We start from the raw sequence: 11,263 nt of genomic DNA on the forward strand, positions 1-11,263 counted from the left end.
TCCTGTATGTTTGTTAACCCCTTTGGGAAATCCAGTAGATTTGCCAGACAATACATTCCTTTATGAAAGGCATGTTGACCCTTCCCAAGAATGTAACACTCAAGTACCCACTAGACTTGTTTTTTATTATGGTTGGTTAGTAGGTGTGCTACAGACTCTGGCATCCATTTTTGGCATGTTTGAAGAAAGATTTATTACTATTATTTATAGAAATACATTTATGTGGTAACTCCACAGTGTTTCATTGTCCCATCTATTATAAAAAATATTTTGAAGAAAATTTAAGCAAAGATATAGTTGTGTAATAAGGTTCCCAAATATGTGTAGCAGGAAACACAGAAAAATGTTTAAGACAAATTTATTATTTCTAAATATTTGCATGCACTTCTACCACACACTCAGTAAATATAATGCACAGATCTGCAATCCCACGTTGGAAATTACACAGGGAAAAGTGACTTAAAAAAGGCTCCTAAGAATATCCTGGTCAGGATGAGCCAGTATGTATGGCTTTTGAGTGTAAATATCTATTGAAGTGACAGGGAATTTAAGAGCTTCACTTGGAAGAAAAGGCAAAGGATAGAGGAAACAGCTTTTTTATTACTCTGCCTTTATGCGTCGCACTGGAACCACAGGAATTATGTGGATGGATCATTTGGAAAAATGACATCTCAGAGGTTCAAGTAGTAAGTACCAATTAGTTTAACTAAAATGGATGTTTTTATACCAAAATGAAAGTACCCATGGATGAAATATAGCTGGCACTTTAACTGTATTAATATAGTATTGCTTCAAATCACTACTATTACTCTGAAAACTTTCAGAACTCTTCTATTATTGAAGATTAAGACTAAAAGGCAGAATCAGAAGAATTCATCCTTAGTAAAGCAGAGTGGAACAGATGAAATTTCAAGGGGAACGTAAATATCACCACTTCTTAATAATTACCTAAACACAAGGCTCCACAGGCCTTGAAAATCAGCAACACTGGATCATTGATTTGCTTCTTCAGTTCCAAGTCTGCAAATTGGCTCAGCTAGTGGAAATACATTTCTTGAGCATAATAGATAATATATGCCTACAGTTAGAAAAGGCACAGAAACACTTTCTCTTTTGAAATATGCTAAGTGTGTTGGTAAAATACATTATCAGTGTAGTGAAAGAAGAAGGGATAATGGTTTTAAACTGGAAGGGGGGAGATTTATATTTAGTTAGATATAAAGAGGAAATTCGTTACTCAGAGGGTAGTGAAGTCCTGTCACAGGCTTCCCAGTGAAGCTGTGGATGTCCCATCCATGGAAATGTTCAAGGCCAGGCTGGATGGGGCTTTGGGCAGCCTGGGCTGGTGGGAGGGATCCCTGCCCATGGCAGGGGGTTAGAATTAGATGATTTTTAAGGTCCTTTCCAACCCAAACCATCTTGTTATTCTATGAAAAATAATAATGTCATTATGGACCGTAACATTTCTTCTCAGAAAGAGCAGTCAGGCATTGGGACGGGTTGCCCAGGGAGGTGGTGGTGTCACCATCCCTGGGGGTGTTCAAGGAGAGGTTGGATGTGGTGCTTGGGGACATGGCTTAGCGGTGACATTGGTGGTAGGGGGATGGTTGGACCAGGTGATCTTGGAGGGCTTTTCCAACCTTAATGACTCTGTGATTGTGTGAAGAGGAGTATAATTTTTAAAAGGCGGTCAAAATGAGAAGAACAGACAACTATTCGTTTATTTCCCTGAGCTTTACGAGTGTACGTAAAGAAAAAATAAAATAAATAAATAATAATAAAAAAAATCCATCCCTGCCTTCCCTCCTTCCCTCAGGGGGCGCCTCCCTCAGCGGCGGGGAGCCCCAGCCCAGCCCCGTCATGGCGCTGCCCGCCCCCAACAAAATGGCGGCCGGGCGGGAAGCGGCGGCGCTGGCGCAGCGCGGGGCGGCCCCGCCTCACACCGCCCGCCCGCCCGCCTCTCCCCGCCGCCCGCTCGCCGAGGCCTCCGCGGGGCCGGGAGATGCTCCCCGCCGACAACTCTTGAGCCGCCGCCCGTCCTGGTGGGCATGGGGCTGGGCTCGAGCTCCGAGGTCCCCGACGGCGGCGCCGAGGGCTTCCACGTCCACGGGGTGAGGAGGAGGCGGCGGCGGCCGCCGAGGGGATAAGGGGGGATGGCCGGGAGGGAGCGACGTGTCGGCGGCTGCCACGGCGGCAGGGGAGGAGCGGCGGCTGCCGGCAGGTCCTGGGGTCCCCCAGCCCGGCGGCTTCCACCGGAGACCCCCAAAACTTCTTGTCAGGCTCCGGGGCTCCTTCACCGGCACCGTTCCCTCACTCCCTGCCGGGTTCCCTGCACCCGGGGCCGCTCCTCGCAGGCCGCCCGTGTGGCGGCTCGTTTGCCGTAGCCTCTCCCTATGCCGTGTTGTTAAAAGCTGTTCAATAAGCCAAAATAAGCCGTGCTTGCATTTAGCTGCTGGTTTTCTTCCCGAAACGTGCTGCTTCCCGCTCCATCACTAGTTTGTGCTTCCCGGCGTTGTAAAGATGTGTTTGGGGCACAGGTATGCTCGCTTCGTCTGCTTTTGTCAGCCTCCTTCACTGACTTAATTCTGTCAGAAAAGACTATCGGTCATAAAATGTTCCCCCTTTTCTATTAAGTCCACAATAACTGCTTAGTTGTCTGTTGACTGAGTGATGATTGTTGGATTTTGTGACCTATGATGTGCAGGAGGCAGTCTGTCGTGTCCCCCCCCCCCCCTTTTTTTTTTCCCTTCAGGCATTTCATGCAAATTTTGCCAGGGTGTCATTTAGTTTTGAAATCTACTGCAGGCTTTTTTTGCAACTTTCATCTCCATACAATAATCTGTATGGCTCTCAGACATCTGGATAGGTGTTGTGAGCTCTGTAATAACTTTCACCTTCTTCTTCTGTACATTTTAATCCCTGGTATATGATAGTTTATATGTAAGTCTTATATGTAAGTCTGATAGTATATATGTAAGTCTTCTTGCATGTTATTGGAGTGTAGACAGATCTTTTTTTTTTTTTTTTTTTTTAACCTAGCTTTTTAACGTAGCTTGGTTCAGTGTAATGTGGCAGTTTGCTACTGATGCGCTTTATGGTTGTGGTGAAAGTTGATGCTTCCTTCACCCGTGGTGGTTAACGTCGTTTGTCTTGACTGTTTGACAATAAAGCATGAATTTTCACTTTTAAAGTTTCTGCTGAACTATGCTAATATATGTATTAATCCACATAGACAGCCATGAGAGTAGTCCCAATACAGATTCAGCTTTATCTATTGAATAGTGAAAAGGTTTCCGATATAGCATGAGACCAATTACAAAATGTAGCAGTTGTGCCTTTGTACGTGAAACTTCTGAACTTCTTGGTTTAGATGATGTGTGGGTTGTAACTTAGCCACTGAAAGCATGGGATGGCTTTCAGGACTCAAGTATGTTGCAGGTTACAGGCTGTATTGTGGCATTCGCGAACAGTAAAGCAGTGTTAGGATGTTTGCAGTGGTTCCCTTAGCATTAAGTTGCTTTGCTGCTATGTTTCTAAGAGGATATACTCTGCATATATCAAGTTGTTAGCCATGCATTTGTAGCATGCTCTTCTAAATGTTCCTATTCTAATGTACAGTAAGTTGTGGGAAGTTGTGTTTATGTAAAAAGCCGTACTTTAACTGGGGACTCTCCAAGAGCTCAGGTAATTAGTAGCATAGAAGAAAATCCCCAAGCAGCACTTGGAAAACTAAGCCCTTCTCCAGAGTCTTCACTACTAGTTACTCCATGCTTTGCACTCTGTATTGCAATGCTTGTTTCTTATGTGGTGTTCAAAACCTATATTTGGCAGCTTAATTCGGCCACCTGTTGTTCTTAGTTCTGTAAAAAATAAATTCACAATCATGGACTGCTTCCCAAGGTCTGTCACTTGGTATCTCTTTTCTGGTTCTGTCAAAAGTAAATATTGAATCAAGTGTAAAGATTAACACTGTGTCACTTATTGTAACCACAGAGCCATGTATAGTAATAAAAAAAACCTGTATGCTTTGCAGGTTCAGGAAAACTCCCCAGCTCAACAAGGAGGACTGGAACCTTTCTTTGATTTCATCATTGCAATAGGACACACTAGGCTTGTAAGTATTTTCTCTCTTTTTTTTTTTTTTTTTTCTTTTTCTTTCCTGTATAAAGCATGGCTATTGTAATGATGAAAGGTAGAAGCCAAAGCTGTCAGAATAGAGAAAGCATGTTGTATTGGACATGGATACGGTATTAAAAAGGCAAAGTAAAACGTGGTAGTGTTTTAAGTCTTTTCTCTGCTTGGATACGAATTTGATGAAAGAGCCTTTAGTCACCTTAACTTCTTAACAGATTAACACTATCTTTATGATATTACTCATTCATGCGTATTTTCTGCCACAAGGTGATTATTGAACTAGTGAGTCAATGGTAAGAGCTGAACATTTGTTTAAGCAAACCTGTTTCAAGATTTGATAAAAGATGAAAAAGAATCATTAACGGGAAGAAAACCGCCACGTGGCCAGTTAGCTCATACTTTAAGGCTGGTAATGCAGTTCTCTATGGTGCGTTGCCAAAGAAGAGTTGAGTAAACTTGAATGTATGGTTTTGGTTAATAAGGCTCACAGCTCTGGCTTTGTGCTTCATCCTGGCTACATGGAAGCTGAATTCATTGTGTATTTGTGCAGCTATTTTTCTGGACATGCTCAGTATAATGGCAGATTTTGATGGAAGATCAGTCAATCTGATGACATTACAGAAATAATTGTAGTTTGCTAAGATGCTCCCAAAGAGTCTGTCCTTCCACAGCCAATTTGCAGTGATTTTTTTGAAGGGTTATGGAGTAAAGACTGGGATCAGGCACGAAGTGTTGTTGCTTATTGTTTTGATTGCATCGTTAAGATTTAATATTCCTATGTTACTCAGCAGCAGTTAGGAAGAAAAGGAAAGTAAGTGATGAAACTGAATAGTTGTAATTACTTTCATAGAGGAACATGAGCTGACAGTACTGACATCTTTCTATTATTAGAAAATTGAACTGCTGGTTCTGATCTTAAAATGTAGAGTCTAATGACTGTTTTGGTTCTTAGTATTCAAATTCTGCCACAAGTGTGATGTCTGTGTTACGGGTGCAGTTAGAAATGTTAAGCATGTATCTCTCTCTGTGCTCTACAGAATAAAGAAAACAATATGTTGAAGGATCTGCTGAAGGCAAATGTTGAAAAAGCAGTGAAGCTGGAGGTGTATAATATCAAAACAATGAAAATAAGAGAGGTGGAGGTGGTCCCCAGTAACATGTGGGGAGGACAAGGTCTTCTTGGAGCCAGCGTGAGATTCTGCAGTTTCCAGGGAGCCAATGAACACGTGTGGCATGTTTTGGTGAGACACAGTTCTTTGTCCAACAAGTTATCTAACAAGCTAAGAACAGAATGTAAATTGCCATTTGAAAACTTCCTGCAAGATACCAATATAGTGTTGTTGTTGGGACTGTTTTGCATGAAGCACAAACATTGAAAAGGTTTCTTACTATTCAAACCTGAAACTTTTTAATAAGGTTTTTCATTTTCTGTCACATGAAATGTGCCACTTAGTATTTGAAAAAAGTGGTAGTTCATGCTCTGAGATGTTCTAGGAATGTTTTCATAAGGATTTATAGACAAAGCATAAGAATTTCACCTGCATCTTCATGCTGACTACAGTGAACTCAGTTGGTGGCTTGTTAGTTACTGCTCATGCAACTTTGTTTTGAAGTTATTTAAGAGTAGTTTGAGTACAGAAGTGCAATGCTGAAATCACAAGAAGTGAACACGGTCTTGAAAGCTCATCTGAGCCATTTGAACAGGGACACATTGGTAACTGTTAGTACTGCTATGAAGAAAATTAACTACATTCCAATCAGACCACACTGACAGTATGATGGGGAGAGGGTTACTTTGTGTCTTACACTGAAGAATCAGTGGCAAAAGCAAAAAAGGATTTTGGTTCAGTTGGTGCTTCTGTTGGCTCAATTTCATCAAAGTAATATTCATATATAGAAAGTACCAAAAAAACCCCACCAGACTTCAAATTAAGAGGGACAGATGGAAGTGTAGAACAGCTTAGGTAAGACTGACCATTTTGTTATGTTTCTGTTTGTTTAAAAAAAAAAAAGCATGTCAACATCTTTATAGTATTGAATTTTGAATTGGTAGTTTCTTGGTCTTTTTTTATTCAGCTTATCCTACAAGACCTGTATGTAAACTGTTCAAGATTTATTTTTTTATTTTTTTTGTCCCATAAACAAAATGCTCTTTCCTTTTGTTGTTCTTGGAGTTAGCTTTCCATTTTGATCTCTGGGTAACTTATTCTGCTGTGAGCACAGATGACGTGTCATTCTTTCACAGGATGTTGAACCTGCATCTCCTGCAGCTGTAGCTGGATTGCAGCCATACACTGACTACATTGTTGGATCTGATCAGATTCTACAGGAGGTAGGGTGCATGTTCCTTCAAGCAGTGATTGTTTTCATGCCTGCCATGTTTATGTTTTAGGGTTTCTCTTCTATCTGTAACTGCTTACACATCAAATGTATGGGGGAGAGTATTAGGGGATTTTGTGAGGCCGATGTTTAGGAGATGCTTAAAGGCTGAGGTACCTTTTTTTTTTTTACTATTTAAAAAAAACCTCACTATTACAAAATGATGCCCCTAAAGATCAAACAACATTAGTGAATTTTAGTCTGTCTTTGGGTTTTTACTATCTCATGTTGAATTAAATGCCTGAAATGCTAATTTGCATCCAGTTCCTCATCTTACACATTTGGGTTTAATAACTACTATTATTTTCTTCGTAGTCAGAGGACTTCTTCTCACTGATTGAATCCCATGAGGGAAAGCCGCTGAAGCTGATGGTTTATAACACTGAAGCAGACTCCATTCGAGAGGTAGTTGTGACTCCCAATGGAGCTTGGGGTGGAGAAGGAAGGTACTGATCTCCAGACTGTCACTGGCTGATGACAGGTTACACACTCGCTTTAATTGAGCTCCTGTTAAAAATATCGATTACAGCTTGTTGTTTTCAACTTAAGCCTTATTTCCTTATATTTGCCACAGAAAAATGTTCATTCTTCCATTTAAAAAAAAAAAAAAAAGAGAACTAATAATTAGGCGTGTTCTGGATCTAACCCTGTTTGAGTTGACACTGATGGCAAAACCTGTGTTCACTTCCCTGATAGCGGATTCACTAACTGCATTCTTGCAGTCAAGCATTCAGTAAATCAAGAACAAAATCCAAATCAGGTCAGATTACATATTTTGTAAAGATATAGAAAATAGGTAATCAAAAGCTGAGCTACATATCTGTTAAATACCAGTTGCAGACCTTGTGTACTGTAAGTAACTGAAATTATTTTTGCAGGTAGGTATTTCTTGCTATAGTTTAAGGACTCAAACTCTTTTTGCTTTAGAGTCAGAACTCAAAACACTTCCTAGCTTTGTTAAGAACACCTTTTCTTAAATCTTGTTTTGCTTTCCTTGCACAGTTTAGGATGTGGTATTGGTTATGGCTATTTGCACAGAATTCCAACGCAGTCTTTATCAAAGAAAAAGCCAGAAAGCAAACCACCTTCACCCTTACCAGAAACTGCAACTCCTACACCATCTACTAATGGTTACACAGAGGTATGTAAGAAATAAGATTGTGTCTATGGCATGTCCTCTGGGATTTCAAAAACTTCAGCTTGTTTTAATATTCATAACACAGTATATTTGAGTACAGCACACAGTTTTGCTTTAATGAAATGGACTTAGGTGAAGGGAAAGTAATGCCAAGTAGATGACAGGAAGGGTAGCGTGAAAGAGAAATTAAATTCCCTTTGCCAAGCTTTACTGTTTATTTCCTCAAAATTCCCTCTGGTTTTCCCTCCGTATTCTTTATTGTAGTTGGGTATTTGGATGCAATTACAGATATTCCAATTAGTTTTTCATCAGCATTGGCTGAAATACGTTTTTGACAGATACTTGCTGTTTTGATGACATGCATACAACACCTGTGTCAATCAGTGAGAACCACAGTAGAATCCCTTCTCACTCGGAAATAAAATGCACCTTCAAGAATTAAGCATCAACTGCTCTTCTAAGAACACACTGTCTTGGAAAGGGTACATTGGAACCAGTCCTAAACAGCAGTGTGATGACTGGGTTCAGGATCAAGTTATCTGAATTGATGTACTTGGAGACAGAGGCAGAACACTGTCATAGGAAAGTTGATTTCAGGTGAAACATGCAGCATAAAAAGATGCTTTTCCTTTTTATTATGTCATTCCAGACTCCGTTGTTGGCACCTACTTCTCAAAGTGATGCCTCTGAAATAGTTATGAACTTGGACCATTCCACAGGGCAAGAAATGAGTGGGTATTTGCCAGAAAGCTCACTTTCTTCTCCCCCCCCTCTCCAGAGAGTTATGGATCCCGGTATGTTTTCTTGTGTGCTTTTTCCAGCATGCCTTGCCCCTTACCCGAGTCCCCTGAAATTCTTTAGATGGCATTTAAGTAAGGTCTTAAAGAAGTTTGAGACTTAAATGCAGAAGTACGAGCATCGATGTTTTCCGTAAAGTTTTTTTGACTTCATGGGGTTTCAGAGTTGTGTAATTTTGATACTGTGAGCTTTACCAAGGTTAAGATTCTGTAAAAGTTGTTCCACTGACTTGATAGGTTAAATTCATTAGTGTTTATCTAATAAATAATACAGAGTTAAACAATTTCAATCTGCACGTAACGTATCTTTTTGAATCTGGAATTGTGCGTTAATCTAAAACGGTACTGGAACACTTCCTTTTTTCAGGATTTCTAGACATGTCTGGTATTTCACTTCCTGAACTCCCTGACTTAACAAAAGTGTCCAATGTGTCTTCATCTGCCTCCTTCAGCATGCCAACAGTAGACACGTTAGTAGGCACTGAAAAGTTTATGTCAAACAGTGAACCTTCTGCTTATTTTGGTAAGTGTGTTCAAGACTTCCAGGCCTCTGACCTAATCTCTAGAATGGCAGCTACTCATGCCTGATCAACTGTATTATGATCTTGGGAATTAAGCTGTTTTTAAGAAAAATGAGAAAAGAGATTTGGCTAAAATGAGATGATTATAGCAGCAGAAATCAGATACAGAAGTGGGCAAAAAGTAACAGGCTTTTTTTTTTTTTTTTATGAAGTTGTAGAACATCTCTCATTAATTTTAAAACGGTGATGATCCAAATTAACCTGATCTTAAAAGTTGGTATTTCTAAATTCTGTGTAAATAAGTCTTTGTACCACAGGCTTGTATTCACAATTCTAAAAGCAGAAAAACAGGCAGTCTTAATAATGACTTCTCCATCTAAAACAAAACAATTTCATATTAGGGATGCTCTTCCATGCATAAGCATGCAGTAGGCCAGATGGCTAAGTATCTCTGGATTTTTGCAGAACTGAGTAAAAACAGGTCATGTGTTTGGCAGCTGTGAATCTGTGTCATGTTCCTGTAAGAGGTATCTCACTCAAGGTAATGCTCTAGATATGTGGTAACCAGAGGCATTGTTTTTTGTTAGCTGGACAGGTTTTGGTGTTCATTTATTTTTAACTATTTTTTTCATTTTCCAGAGAACGCCACAACTCCAAACCCTGAAGATTTGATGATGTATTCTGAAGCCTCAGCCAAGCAGCCTGAGTTGGACCACCTACTGCCTACAGCTTCCTCTTTGCCTTCTTTTACTCTTCCTAATGAAATTTCTTCAAAAACACTAGGAACTGATTCCAGTAACCAAGAAACAGTACTCTTAAACAGTTTTGAGAGCTCATTATCCACTACTCTGACGAAACCTGATGATGAAGAAACATGTGAACAGAAAGAGGAGGAAGCTGCACAAGGTCATGAGTGAAATGGATGCTTCTTTTGTTTACATATGGCCATATGCTGTAATCCTACAGCTTGGAGTATTTTTCTGATCTTGAAAGAATTACAGCTGTTCTATTTTGTTAGCGTAGACAATAGCATAAAAAACAGAAAATCATATTCAGACATACGTATTCTATTGTCTTCTCTAATCATTGTTTAATAGATGATCTGTGTTCAAACTCCTTTGAAATGCTGTCCAAAATCAAATGAAAGGCAAAACTAGTGCAAAAACCATTTGGAGACCAGAGTCTTCAGTAGAGCTGAATACGTCTTGGTTTTTGTAGTGACAAAGGAATAGCTTTTCTTCTGCTTTTCTATTTATCTAGTTACTATTTTCATACAAATCATTAAGACACTGGAATAGAACATGGTGCAGCAACACTAAGCTTTTTTTGTAGCTTTATTTTGTTTAAACTTGCTTTTGAGTAGCTTCTGAATGTGTGTTACATAGTGAACAGCAAATATGAAATGAACAATGAAAAATATGGTGTTTTTATACGCTGCAAGGCCATGACTTGTCATGGAATTTGAAATCCGGAGTGAAGGTATTCCTAATCAGTAGTTAGTGCACCTAATGTGATGAGAATCCTCAGTAAATTAAGGGAATCGGGTACATTAGGTATAATCTGTGAGCTAATGTATATGTAGTTGGCAGGCCAGTGTCAAATTCCCTTCTTCCCCTTCTCGTGTGTTCCTACACTGCACTCTATAGAGTTCAGGATGCAACATGTCTGACTCATCTGAGATCTAGTAACCATGCAGGATGGGGAGTTGCAGTCAAAAGGGGTTACCTGCAACAGCTCAGCTTCAACAAAACGGTGTAGATGAAGTAGCAACACAAGAGGGGTCTCAGATGAGTATAACACTTAACAAAATTTGTCCTTTATATTCTGTAATCTTTGTGTTAGTCTTAAATACTGTTTTCCCATAAAATAGGTCAGGATGGTCAAAACAGCCTCTTCTTCCTGCTTAAAAGAAAAATACCTAGGCCCTAGGTACAGATAGTAGAATTAAAGGACTTGAAACTTAGTCTGCGTGGTCTGTGAAAGAAGTTTGTTATTTACGTACTGCTAAAATGAAATTTATTTTCTTCCCCTAGTTGACTGATAGAAGAGCAAACAGGTGAACACTAAACATAATTTAGTGGTACGTTTCTGAGACAGCTAGGACATCTATTGAGTTTTTGTTATTGTTTGTTTAGGGCTGGTTCTAGCAGTACGCCTTTATCAACCCTGTTTTTAAGTTTGTAGCAGTACACTTAAGTGATGCTGTACCATAAGCAGCCTGCCGAAGTTTCAGAGCAGGAAATGTCAAAATTAATTTCAAATGTCACAGGAATAAACAGCTTAATGCTTCAGCA

At 39.8% G+C, this 11,263-nt stretch overlaps 1 protein-coding gene across 1 annotated transcript; it reads left to right on the top strand.

The window, feature by feature from the left end:
- The first annotated feature begins 1,914 nt into the window (after positions 1-1,914).
- Positions 1,915-11,263, top strand: GORASP1 (golgi reassembly stacking protein 1). Its single transcript, XM_084507807.1, has 9 exons — positions 1,915-2,111; positions 4,034-4,114; positions 5,172-5,375; positions 6,380-6,466; positions 6,829-6,959; positions 7,516-7,654; positions 8,301-8,445; positions 8,816-8,971; positions 9,609-11,263. The coding sequence occupies exons 1-9, from the start codon at positions 2,049-2,051 to the stop codon at positions 9,884-9,886; spliced, it is 1,284 nt and encodes a 427-aa protein (XP_084363933.1). The 5' UTR covers positions 1,915-2,048; the 3' UTR covers positions 9,887-11,263.

The sequence above is a fragment of the Aythya ferina genome (genome assembly GCF_964211825.1).
Source record: "Aythya ferina genome assembly, chromosome: 2".
Lineage (NCBI taxonomy): Eukaryota > Metazoa > Chordata > Aves > Anseriformes > Anatidae > Aythya > Aythya ferina.